This window comes from Brassica oleracea, chromosome C8 (genome assembly GCF_000695525.1).
Source record: "Brassica oleracea var. oleracea cultivar TO1000 chromosome C8, BOL, whole genome shotgun sequence".
Lineage (NCBI taxonomy): Eukaryota > Viridiplantae > Streptophyta > Magnoliopsida > Brassicales > Brassicaceae > Brassica > Brassica oleracea.
Window position 1 is genome coordinate 40,120,303 of NC_027755.1, and position 13,180 is coordinate 40,133,482.

Consider the following 13,180-nt stretch of genomic DNA (forward strand, 5'->3'; position numbering starts at 1 on the left):
CGGATACCTGCTGTTCTGCAGTCTGCAATGGCTTGACGCACCTCTTTTCTCGGAGGATCCTTCAAAAAACATTGAAAAAGTTAGAGCATGAATCAATGACCAAAGAAGAAACAAGAAGGAACTAAAACTCACCCTTAGACCAACAAATCCAACAAATGTTAGATTGGACTCAATAGAAGAATAATTGGATGGGTTGAGGAGTTGCTGGTGAGCAGGATGGTCTTCGCTGCCATCATAAGTAGCGAAGTCTGATGGAACATCAGAGTAGGCGAATCCGAGACACCTTAATGCACTCATGGACATATCATGTAGGCTTTGTAGAATAAGGTCCCTTGAGTACTGGTCAAGCTCTTGAGTTGAACCATCAAGTAACTGAATATGCGTACTCCTTTCCAATACATTCTCAACGGCACCCTGCACAAAAAAATCAAAACCGGTCTCTTAGTAGCTGAAGACAAAGGATTCTTTCAACTAAAGCACAAGCCACATAGAATGATAGAACAGACCTTGACCAGTAACAGTTTCGTTCCTGAGCTGGAATCCACCATAACTCCCATTGATTTCCTGTCTCGGTCGAACTCAAGAGTGGCAATCCGTTGCTCTAGTTCACTCCATAACCGACAACAACCTTCAGTAATGTAAATAAAAGGTTATATACAGGAGTTTCTTGTATCTGAAAAACTGTGGAAAACATGAGAAACAAATATAACTAAATAGACATACGTAAGACATCACCATTAGCCAAAGATGAGGCTTTATTAGCTCCTTCTGGGAACCCCATTTTCTCAACCAAAACCTGCTCAAGGAAACAAACGCCAATTAGATTAACACTTGACAGCCTTTGAAGCTTGAAATCAAAGAGCAGAAGAAGTATACTTAGTAGACTGTTATACCTTCAAAGCTGCCTCAGTAGGCATGCCCCTAGCAACAAACTGATTCTCAGATTGCTCAACATTCGCATCATTACAAATAGCAGCAATTTTGGCAATCATCTGAAGATTTGTATCCATCCTACCCACAGGCCAATCTTCAATCTTCCCATCTCGAGGATCAAAAGAAGTCCCCTCAACATTAAAAGACCGAAGAGTCCCAACTCTAGAACCCATAGCAACAAGCTTCGAAACAGCCATCTGATTAGTCGTCAAAGTCCCAGTTTTATCAGAGCATATCACAGTTGTGCAGCCAAGTGTCTCCAGAGCCAAACAAGTCGTAATAACAGCTGGAAGACCTTCCGGAATCGCAGCAACGGCCAACGCAACAGCGATCTCGAAGTAGTACGTGCACTTCTCGAAGGAGAACTTAAAGTTTCTCGGCCAGCCATCAACAGACTCCCAGGAGAGAAAGTATTTCACGTTAATGAGCCAAACCAACGCGCAGATTAAACCAATGATCATCGTCAGCGCTTCTCCGAACTCGTTGAGCTTCTTCTTCAGAGGAGTGTCTTCCTCGTGCTGCGAAGCTTCTTGAATCTGCGAATGCACCCTCCCGATCTCGGTACTCATCCCAGTGTTAGTAACCAAACAAACACAGCTCCCGTTAACAACCGTCGTCCCTGCAAACACCATACATTTCTTCCCCTGGATATCAGCGTTCTCCTCCACAGGCTTTGTAGTCTTACTCACCGCCTCGCTCTCTCCCGTCAAAGACCCCTGCTCAACTCTCAGCGTGGAGCTGATCAACCTCACCACACGCATATCGGCGGGGACCTTATCACCCACCCTGAGCTCCACAACGTCGCCAGGAACAAGCTCCTTAGCAGGCAAGCTAGACATTTTCACCCCGTCGCGCGTCACGGTCGCCTGCTGAGACTGAATCTCCTTCAGAGCCTCCAAGGCCTTCTCGGCGTTGGTCTCTTGCCAGATCCCAACGACTGCGTTCACGATCAAGATCAGGAAGATCACGAGCGGTTCAACAAAAGCAGTGATCGCCATCTCACCGCCTTCGTCGCCATCGACAAAGGCTAACACGAAGGAGATAACAGCCGCCGCCAAGAGAATGCGAACTAAAGTGTCGTTGAACTGCTCCAGAATCAATTTAAAGAGCGATGTCCCCTCAGGCTTCTCTAACTCGTTCAAACCGTAGATCTGATGACGTTTCGCCACGTCATCGGTGGTTAGCCCTTTCTCAGCACTGACGCCGAAGTGATCTTCGCATTCTCTAACGTCTTTGGCCCAAGGAGGGAATGGTTCGAAGTTTGACGATTCGGAGCCGTTGGTTTGCTTATTAGTCCCCAAATCATCGCCTCCTTTCCCCATTTAGATCGTTAACTGAAAATTCAACGATAAGGGAAAGAGACTACGAGATCGCGAAGCTCACCAGAACCCGGAGCAAAAGCAAACACTACTCCGTACTGTTTATTCGATGCGGAGATCGCACGCCTCTCTCTTCTTCTTCTATGGAGGCCTTCACAGTTGAACACGATCTTTTGGGGCCGAAAGTGTAAATTACGAATCTTTTTGGGGTGTTCTGTTAGTTTAAATAAGCTTTGCTTGGTGTAGTGTGTAGGTAGTATGAGAATATTTGCTTTTCAGGGAATGGGCTCTGCCACGCCGATCACATGGGGCTGGGCTCTGCCACGCCGATTTTGACACGTGGGGAGGTGTTATTGGTTGAAGGAAGTAAACGAGTTGCTTTTTCAAATTGGAATGAAGTGTAAATTATGAATCTTTTGGGGGTGTTCTGTTAATTTAAATAAGCTTTTCTTGGTGTAGTGTGTAGGTATACTCTTTGTATGAGAATATTTGCTTTTCAGGGAATGGGCTCCGCCACGTTCGATCACATATAAGCTTTTGGGGGGTGTTCTGTTAATTATGAATCTTCTCTTTTTTGTTTCTATTGATGATTGGCTTGATGACAAACCTATAGCAATAATCTAAAAATTAGAAACAATGATCACACTCTCATAACAATATATCATCACACTCTGATGTTTATGGTTTGATGACGTTGTTACGCATACCTTTTCCTATTGATGGGCCTTCTCTTCATACAAACAAAGAGTGATCACTGATATTATAACACCCAAAGAAGCGAATGATGCTATCACTGGTAACATGGTTCTATTCTTCTTTTTGTTGTTGTAAACAGGCTAATTAAGCGTTAGTGAATACATAACACAAAGAAAGACATGTGTTTTATATATAAACGTCAATAATTGATGACAAAAAAATCTTACTTTAATGTCAACCCTTTCTTCACTTTATCAAGAATAGTTTGAGGGACTCAACCACTAAGATTGTTCCCACTTAAGTTTCTGTAGCAGTACAAATGATATAAACATCAATACATTGGGACACTGTTTTGACACATGTGTTCATAGTTGACCAAGTAACTTACATGACTAACAATGATTTTCATTTTGGCTAGAAACTCAGGTATGCCTCCTGTAATAAGTATGTATATGAAAGCATATGTATACTGGCAATTATCATTGGCATACCATCAGTTTCATCAGTTTCGGACTGCGGAAACTCAAGTACGGTAAAAGCTTCAATAGCATTAAGGAGTGGAGGAAGAGTTGAATTTGGAGTTCTTAGCATTTGCAGATGGCAAGTCCCTCCTTCGCAGGTGATGTGTTGAATAGATTATATACTTCTGACTCCTCAGGACTAATTAATAGGTCCATAGCTAACATTTTGACCTCCACTAATGTTGAATTCCCTGGTTTCGTTATCTCTTAAGGATTGGATCTCGATGACGTAGAGGTACGCATAAACTAAGTCGTTGGTTGTTTCCACATTCCAAGAAATGGTCAGTGGTGAACTCACACATTCGCAGGTGTGACTGCCGTAACCAATATATCTTCTGGTATGTCATATTCGTTATCTGAGGTGTTGATAGAGAGACTCCTTCTTAGCAATCTCCATTCCGGTACGAAGAATGGAGACCAAAGACGATCATGGACATCTTCAGGGTACCTGAAGAGATCATATGCAACAAAGTATTTACATATTGTTGTGAACAAATGTGAATAAGCACCAAAAAGCAAAACACTTAGAGAACACGAGACAAATATCTGTTCAGAGTTTATATATTGATTATGTGAATGATTACTTACAATCTCTTAAACCCATATTTATATAACCTCAAATCCCATTCCTCTACTAAAAACGGTTTTCCTAATAAAATGTTCTTTTAATGGTGCACCGAGATTTAAGTTACCTCTAGAATCAACATTTATCAACCAACAGGCAAGTTACTTTTACTTACCTGATAATGTCTTTAGAATCGGTTAAATAGACAGGGAACAAGTTCCTCAAAGAACCAGACTGAGGAATGTAAGTATCATTTCTCAATGGTCGTAGCTCTAAAGCTGATATCACCGGCGTACCGTCTTAGCAAGACAAACTTGTAAAGAAGTCGACCTTGCTACGTGAATGAGTTCCTCTCTTGTACAGTTGACTTTTCTTTGCAAATCGACCGTGGTCCAAATATTCGGACCAAGATAAAGGTCAAACTTTGGTGGTGTATCAAGATTATCATAGTTTCCATAAGTAAACATGGCTACAATCAAATAGTTTGTGTCTTGTACGACGCTAAGAGTATAGCAGTTCCGTACTCCATCGGGAAAGTATCTCAACACCGTGTATGGCTTTATATACTCTAGTCCCGGAACATTTTGAATCCTACCGCTTTTTCCGGTTTTGATGAAATCAGCGTCTGATGTGAATATTAACTTTGTTGTTGGTTCTGTATATGGAGACTCGTTGGCTTGTAATCCGCAATCTAAGTTGATGAATCCTGGTCAGAAGAACAAGAAATAATTAACTTGTGAAAATGTTAATTAAGCATGTCTAGAAAGGCATGAAACAAAAAAAGGTGTGTACCTTGTTGATCTTGTGCTTGGAGAAAATTGAAAATGCAAAAAGACGGTACTAAGCTGATGCCATCTTAGGAACTACATGGTCACTACCACATCCAAGATCCCAGCAGGAAGTTGATTTACATGTTTTTTTAACTACTATAACACTTCCTTTACCCCCTGATGTTCATGATATACTTGATTGGGTTGCTGGTGATTCTCCTCTGCGTGATTTCAGGTCATCAAGCACGTGGGAGGTGCTGCGACCGAGACAGGAAAAGAAGGATTGGGTAGATGTGGTATGGTTCAAGGGAGCTATACCAAAGCTAGGTTTCACCATGTGGGTGGCGAATTACGACAGGCTCCCAACTAGAGCTAGACTTGCAGGGTGGGGAATGCTTATTTCTCCTAAATGTGGCTTATGTTCAAGGTGTGATGAAACCAGAGACCATCTCATGTTGACATGCGAGTACAGTCATGAAGTTTGGAAGGAGGTGCTGCTAAGATGCCAGTCGCCTTCAACATTGCTCACCAACTGGTCTGAGCTTCTGTCATGGATCCGATCGTCGCCGGGCAAGAAGCTGACTCTCCTCCGGAAGCTGGCTTCACAAACTACAGTCTTCCATCTTTGGAAACAAAGAAACAACCTAATGCATAACCAGATTTCGATCTCTCCTGAATCTGTCTTTTATGCCATTGACAAGGACTTGAGGAACATTATATCAGCAAGTAGAAGAAGTAGAAAACTGGCTGAGATAATGTTCCTTGTAGGTTGCAATCTCAATGATCCATCTTGTTTTTTATCTCTTTTTGGCCAAGATGGCTCAAACATAAGATCTTTTTTGTAAAATCTTCTTTTCATTATATGATATTTACATTTTAGCAAAAAAAAGAACGACAGGAAAAGTCTACGGAAAAACAAGATCATCAACTACCAAAGTGCATATATGATATGCCAAATTAAAAATTTTGGAAAATGGATGAATAATTAAGTAATTAAATTAAATTTCTATAGCTGGTTGAGGACTGGTCATAATTATAGGTAATCAACGTGCACATACCAATAACAATAAGGCACGTCCGGTGTTGGACTGTCGTCTGACCAAAGTCGATTTTTTTTTTTTTTATCAACTAGCTACAGTGATCTTCTCGTAAGACTTTCTGTTTGTTTTTTTTTTCAAGTGGAGTTATAATAAAGTCTTACAACTGTGATGAAAAGTAGTATCCGATATACAGTCCTACTTTCTTCATATATTACTCACTAATTAGTTGGCTCTGGGTTTTTTTATTGAGGCAGTAAGGCACAGAGATTGATTCATGTGTCTACTAGCTAGAGTTTCATGATTGCTAAATGAGACCAATTAGTGTTATTAAATAGTTTAGTTTTGATCTTGGTGAAGCGCAACAAGCATTAGCAAATTTGTTTTGGAGAATTCTCACTGCATAACAAGCACAACGCTTGCTTTCTTTGATGCTGCAAAATAAACTCTTAACATATTTAGTCAAAGGGAAGATGAAACTATCACATAATTTTGACCTTCCAGAAAGACAAACGCATACAGAAAATACTGTTAAACGGTTACACACATTACACAAGGACACACGAAGCCACCACTAAACTACCCATTTTCTACAAACCCCTGAAATAAAATGAAAAAGTCAAAGAAAGAAAAAAAAAATGAAAAAGTGATATCCACGTACGTACCTAAGGAGGCAATATCAGTGTACTTATCACTTAATGCATAAACATTAATTTCTATCTGGAACTTGGTACAATCGGTAGCCATTTGAGTGTATATAGTAAAGGTGTCTTCAGCTGCCCTTAAAGCATATTCTTTGTCAGTTTCATATTCATTTTGCCAAATTGATTAGGGAGAGAGAGAACTCATAGTGATCACCATCTCTACTAAATTTGTCTTTACATCAAATTTATACATAAGTTTCTTTTTTTTTTTTTTTTTTTTAATTTTTAAAGAATTCAGGGTTTCCCCAAATTTATACATAAGTTTCTATCATCTGTCAAGTAATAAAATCTTCCCTTAAACACACTTGAAAAATACGAGAGGGGGAAAACCTCTATATTAGCTAGATAGATTAGGAGTTGACCAAGTGTGATCCACAAGTATCAAGCAAATGAAACACACAATCTCTAACGATCAAATGACTGGAGGTGATGTTCTGTTTGTTTCCACATTATGAATCTACACCTAATATTCTCTTATCAACCAAAAAAATATAGAAGTTTCCCCCAAAAACATTTAAAAAAAAAAAATCAGGAGAAGAAAAAGAAGACTTTAAAACAAGTTTAGCTAAACACATTGCAAAGAGACGATTTAAAACAAGCTCAAAAGGCTAGATAATGATTTTATACCTTTGGAAATAATGCGCTATGGAGTGTGTATAAAATCACGTGTCTCTAGTTTTCTTGTGCCGCATGATATGACATATCGCAGGACAGAGCACTTAACAAGTAAACCTGCAACAACAGAATGTGACCATTATTAGTCAATACGCTGACACAAAACTAGTACGAGCGAGAGACCACACTCGGTTAAGACACAAAACTAGATTTAAAAGTTAGAAACTAAAGCAATCCATCAATAAAGACACATTAAACGAGAGAGAGAGAGAGAGAGAGAGAGAGAGAGAGAGAGAGCTCACTTGCAATGAATGTTTGGGACAAGAGAAGTAACCTGAACTTCCTCCACGGCTGCTGTGCCCTAAGCGCTTCGTCGGCGGGAGAGTGGTGGTCAAGAACGACATCGGAGAAGGAGAAACCCATCACAAAGATCGAAATTCCCAAAGCCATGATGGATCAGTGAGAGAGAGATAGAGAGAGAGAACTTTTTTTTATGGCTGGAATAGATTGATCCGATGAGATATTTATAGATCGAATAAAATCATCGAAACGGCTCTTTTTTTTAACGGCTCTTTTTGTAACTTGAAATCACTTATTTTCCTCTTTTTTTTTAAACAATTCCTTTTTAATTTTCTGGTTTTTGTGGTGTGACACGTGGGCTGTAATGCAAGGCTCATTAGTCGTATCATAGCGCACGCGCCGATAATTTCGCATTATAAACCTAAAGAAACTAAACTTCAAAAAGGTTGGGCCAGGCCTTAATTAAACTCATCAGTACCCACTATGCAAAACGTCGACGTATTAGTCTCGCCAGTTACAGTCGTGCTCAAATCTTCTTAATTAAACTTATCTGTAACCTACTGATGCATCAAACCACCGTGCATCGGTTGCATGTGATCAAAAAATTAAATATTTTCCGATATTTAGAAAAGAGCTATTATATCTTTTGATACTTGCATGGCTTTTGTGAATATTAACAGTTTTGACGAATTCTCACAGCATAATAAGCAAAAAGGCTTTTAGAGTTCAGATATATTCTAGAAAGGCATAAGGCAAACAGACAAATATTACTAAAGGTCACACACATCACTCAAGTCCAACGAAATTACAAGCATGATTAGAGAGGAGGTCGTGAAGGAGTTTGAAAAGGTTTTTTTAACCTGCGAATCCATCGCATTTAGAAACACAGATCCAATCCTAATAATAATATTCGTACGGGTCAAAGTCAGAATTGTCACTAGCATATTCTGAGAGGTCATCATAGTAGAACTCATCTTCCGACAGTATATCAACATCAGATAAACCATAAGGGTCGCCATCGTCGGATGAAGACACGTCGTTAACCGTTGCATCGAACGGGTAATCATGAACCGAGTCGTTAGGGCGTCTCACAACTCTGACCCTCTCGAGACACCGCTTCTCCAGATCCCCAACAAGGTCAACGTTGAAACACTGGCGCAGATCAAGGTGTTCGAGGTTAGGACAACCGTCGAGAATGGCGTTTAAACCAGCGTCTGTTAACCTGTCCCCGAAGAGCTGGAGGTGGCGAAGTCCTGGCATTGTTTCAGCGATTGCTAGAGCGACGTCATCACACTCGTCTCGAGGACGCCTGTAACCGACGCAGTTTTTCTTCAAGGTCTTGAGGTTTGGACAAGACTGGCCTATGACTTTCAGAGACTCTTCTGATAATGAGCAGTATGAGACCTCGAGTTCTTCAAGCAATGGAAGCTTGGCAACTGCTTCTATAAGTCCCTCGCTTGTTATTTCATGGCACTGTGCAACTTTAAGGCTTCTCAGGTTACTTGAACTGCAAATAGTCAAGTGTAAAAATTCAGAAACATAATCAAAGATAAGATGCAAAAAAAGAAAATGATTACAAAACATCTTCTCTAGCCTCTCAAATAACCTAAAGCTAACACATTTAAGCCTCACAATGTTAGAATCCTCTTCTCATAGCATCCTAATAACCTAAAGCTAACACATTTAGGCCTCACAATGTTAGAATCATCTTCTCATAGCATCCTGATAACCTAAAGCTAAAACATTTAGACCTCAGAAGCATAACAATATTAGAATCATCTTCTCCAAGAATCCTAATAACCTAAAGCTAACACATTTTGGCCGCAGAAGCATAACAATGTTAGAAAACATCTTCGTTTAGCATGCCAACAACCTAAAGCTAACACATTTAGGCCTCAGAAGCATAACAATGTCTTCTCCTAGAATCCCAACAACCTAAAGCTAACACATTTAGACCTCAGAAGCATAACACATTTAGAATCATCTTCTTTTAGCATACCAATAATCTAAAGCTAACACATTTAAGCCTAACAATGTTAAGACTCATCCTCTCCTGGCATCTCAATAACCTAAAGCTAACACATTTAGCCCTCTCAGAAGCATAACAATGTTAGAATCAACCATCAAGTGAATGTTTTTCTTTAAAACAACGATTGGGCTAAACCCATCTGAAATCAAAGCAAACCCATTTCTCTAAACAACGATTCAAAGAAACACAATTGACGAGATTCTGGAACCTATCGGCGACGTAGCTGAGGAGAGAATCAGAACCGAAGTGCCAGATATCGATCTCAACCAACTCGCCCTGGCTAAGATCAACTGCGTGACGGCACAATTTCTCGTAGTACATGTCCCCATGGTCTCCGAGGTTACGCATGTCGATTTTGCGCCACATCGATGGGTCTTTGCAGACGCGACGCCACGATCTGCACACTTTCTGAGCGGTTTCCACTATCTCGATCGCGCCGTGGCGGTGGAGAATCGATGACGTTAGCTCCGGCGGAAGCTCAGCCCAGTTTGGGTAGTAGTCTCCTTCCTTCATCGCCGTAGGAGACGGAGACGAAGACGAAGACGAAGACGAAGAAGCCATTTCAATGGATCAGAAATGTCGAAAGAGTGTGAAGCAGTTTTACTTACAATCTGGTTCTCGTGAATTCACTTTATCCACGAAACTGATTTGGGCCAAACCTCTTATATGTTGGGCCTAAGGCCTTAATTAAACTCGTCTGTACAAACTAAAACGCCGTTGCATGTGGATCAGGCCGCGGGAGTACGCGGAAGCAGGTGATTGCGATTTCAAATGTGTTTCGTATGACTAGCATACCGTTTGAAAAATTGTTGCATTGGCAGATTATTTTTGACTAGTTTATCCACATATGCTAAAATCAATTAATAACAAAACTATTTAATAGACAGAAAGCTTAATTACAAAAATGATAATTTTAAAACCTAATATAAGATAATAAATATAAAATTATATTTATAAATAATATTATTATAATAAATATAAAAATTATATTTATAAAATCACAGTATTAAACTTTTATATATATATATATATTAGTATTTATAAAAACTTATTTATAATTATTTATTTTTATATTTATATAATTAAAAAAAAAAATTACCCTCCTGCAACTACCTGCAACCGCAAACGCTAGCTATAACCAGCTTTTGATTTTGACAGATTTGAAGCGGTGTAAAGCGTTTTATAGCGTTTTGTGTGATTGTTGTAAAACGCCGACAACTGCTACTAACCGCAAAAATTGCATTTGCGGGTTGTAGCGGGAAACCAGTCAGAAGTGTAAGTTGATCAGGTCATACCTAATATAAACTACAATTGTTGTTACATTTCATATAGACATGTGGGCCAACTGATTAAGACATGGATATGTATAGGTTCAAATCTGCAATACTGAAATAGTATAATCGTTGTGCTACTACATTATTTAAAACTTGGTAAAACGTATGTTTTCAACCCAAAATAAACAAGAAATCGAAAGGTGGTAGAGATGTAAGGGGTACAAACAAGCATCATTGAGAATAATGAATGTTAAGAGATATCATTTGGAGATCAAGTCATACGCACATTATAGAACTCAAACGTGACCCTCTCAATTTCGAGTACTTTTCTTCAAGTACTAGTTCAATATTAGATAGTGTGAATCTCACAAAACCACAATATATTGTGAGATCAGATCGATCACATTATGTTGTTTTAGTACTAATCAGCAACATGTTTAATAATTCGTAGTGGTCAACTAATCAACTCCAACTATCAGGAATCTTTATTATCTCGCTGGACAAGTTTTGCATATCATTGTTATATTGTCAACTACATATGAGACTTTTGGACACAACTATTAAAATTTATATTTTTCTTTTGACGTTGCATCGAAACTTTAGAATAAAACGGAATTGATCAATTACACATTGACATATACATATTACATAAACTTTCTAAACCACGGTCAGAAGGAAGCGTTTCTCACAAAAACATCTAGTCTAATCAAAATTTGATCTATCAAAATGGGTAGCTAACAAAAAAAAAAAAAATGTAACATCCTGAATTGTGATATGTGAAAAGGCTTAATAGAATTGATTTGGCTACCTATGTCACCAAAGTTGATTTACTTTTTCCGGAGCACACCCTGAAAAAACTCCAGAATTAAGTGTGCTTGAACTGGAGTAATGGAAGGATGAGTGACCTATCGGGAAGTGATTCGCGATAGCGTGCGAGTGGGGCCAAAGCATGGGAAAAGGTCGGGTGGTGATTGCAGGGTCAGTAAACAATGATTATGAGCCTTGGAAAATTAACGGACCGACCGTCAGACAGGATGGAGCCCACGGGCCGAGAGAGCGGGCGTGGGTGGTCCATTAGCTGTGGGCGGCCGGGGTGTTATAAGTGGTATCAGAGCTGGTTAGCCATCTCAGTTCTGACCTGAGAGGCGTCTTGAGACTTGTCGTGGAGCGCAACGAGGACGTTGCGTTCTTTGAGAGGGGGTGAATTGTAACATCCCGAGTTGTGATATGTGAAAAGGCTTAAGAGAATTGATTTGACTACCTATGTCACCAAAGTTGACTTATCTTTTCCGGAGCACATCCTGAAAGAACTCCTGAGTTAAGCGTGCTTGAGCTGGAGTAATGGAAGGATGAGTGATCTATCGGGAAGTGATTCGCGATAGCGTGCGAGTGAGGCCAAAGCATGGGAAAATGTCGGGTGGTGATTGAGGGTCAGTAAACAATGATTCTGAGCCTTGGAAAATTAACGGAACGACCGTCAGACAAGATGGGGCCCACGGGCCGAGAGAGTGGATGTGGGTGGCCCATTAGCTGTGGGCGGTCGGGGTGTTATAAAAAAAGACATAATTTTCCAGAAACTATTTTAGAGCAACTTGCATCTACTACAAATACTCCATCCGTTCCTAAAAGATTCATGTTTTAGAATTTTCATATTTTTAATAAAATATATTAAAATTTACCTATAAATGCATAGTTTTTTGTAATTTTATATTTTATATATTTTTAAACCAATAAGATTTTAAGAAATGCAATAAATATTCTAGAACTTCACAATTTCTCATTATTAGTTGACAAAAATTATATTGAAAATCAGGGCCGGCCCAGAGATTTTGGGAGCTGTAGGCGATTTTTAAAAAAATTCAGCAAAAACTTTTTTTTTGGTAAATTTGGGGGACTAAAAATTTTTTCCTTAAGTTTTTTTCTATGTAATTTTTTCTAAAATTTTTGGGGATTTAAGGCCAATGTTTCTTTAGGCTTTGTTCAGAATCGGTCCTGTTGAAAATATAAAATATGTATCTTTTTTAAACAAATTTTTTCTGTGGAATATATGGATGTTTTACTGAGTATTATACTCCCTCTGTTCCATATTGTAGGTAGTTTTAGTTAAAAGCACTAATATTAAGAAATTATTGCTTTTGTAAAAAATATTATTTAATTAATAAATTCAACCTATTATAAAAAAACTAATATTATTTGATTGGTTACACAATATCCAATAAAGAGAAAGTGTGCATTGAAAAATGAAAACTACTTATATTGTGAAAGTAATATTTTTTTGCTAAAACTACTTATAATATAAATCAGAGGGAGTATAACACAAATGGATCACAGAAGTTTGGGAGAGATAAAGATGATTTAAACTACATTATCTACCACTTGCCATAACTTTTGTAGTAGTTTCTAGTATTAAAGTAACA

The 13,180-nt window shown here is 38.9% G+C and overlaps 2 protein-coding genes and 1 long non-coding RNA gene across 3 annotated transcripts in view; all 3 read right to left on the reverse strand.

Moving 5' to 3' along the window:
- Nucleotides 1-2,484, reverse strand: part of LOC106309389 (calcium-transporting ATPase 4, endoplasmic reticulum-type-like) — a 4,672-nt gene extending 2,188 nt beyond the window's left edge. The window contains exons 1-5 of the mRNA XM_013746416.1: nucleotides 894-2,484; nucleotides 724-796; nucleotides 507-628; nucleotides 133-414; nucleotides 3-59 (exon numbers count right to left, since the gene is read on the reverse strand). Coding sequence (XP_013601870.1) covers nucleotides 3-59; nucleotides 133-414; nucleotides 507-628; nucleotides 724-796; nucleotides 894-2,255 — 1,896 coding nt within the window. The 5' untranslated portion in view covers nucleotides 2,256-2,484. The remainder of the gene's footprint in view (nucleotides 1-2; nucleotides 60-132; nucleotides 415-506; nucleotides 629-723; nucleotides 797-893) is intronic.
- Nucleotides 2,485-6,358: 3,874 nt separating this feature from the next.
- Nucleotides 6,359-7,644, reverse strand: LOC106310178. The gene is made up of 2 exons (XR_001263698.1): nucleotides 7,463-7,644; nucleotides 6,359-7,277 (listed from the first exon to the last, which is right to left on the reverse strand). It is a non-coding gene; the product is annotated as an uncharacterized LOC106310178 (long non-coding RNA).
- A 564-nt stretch (nucleotides 7,645-8,208) lies between these two features.
- LOC106307418 (F-box protein SKIP19-like) lies at nucleotides 8,209-10,075 on the reverse strand. Its single transcript, XM_013744373.1, has 2 exons — nucleotides 9,698-10,075; nucleotides 8,209-8,967 (listed from the first exon to the last, which is right to left on the reverse strand). Exons 1-2 carry the CDS (start codon nucleotides 10,048-10,050, stop codon nucleotides 8,358-8,360), a joined length of 963 nt encoding a protein of 320 aa, XP_013599827.1. The 5' UTR covers nucleotides 10,051-10,075; the 3' UTR covers nucleotides 8,209-8,357.
- Between the last annotated feature and the right edge of the window lie 3,105 nt (nucleotides 10,076-13,180).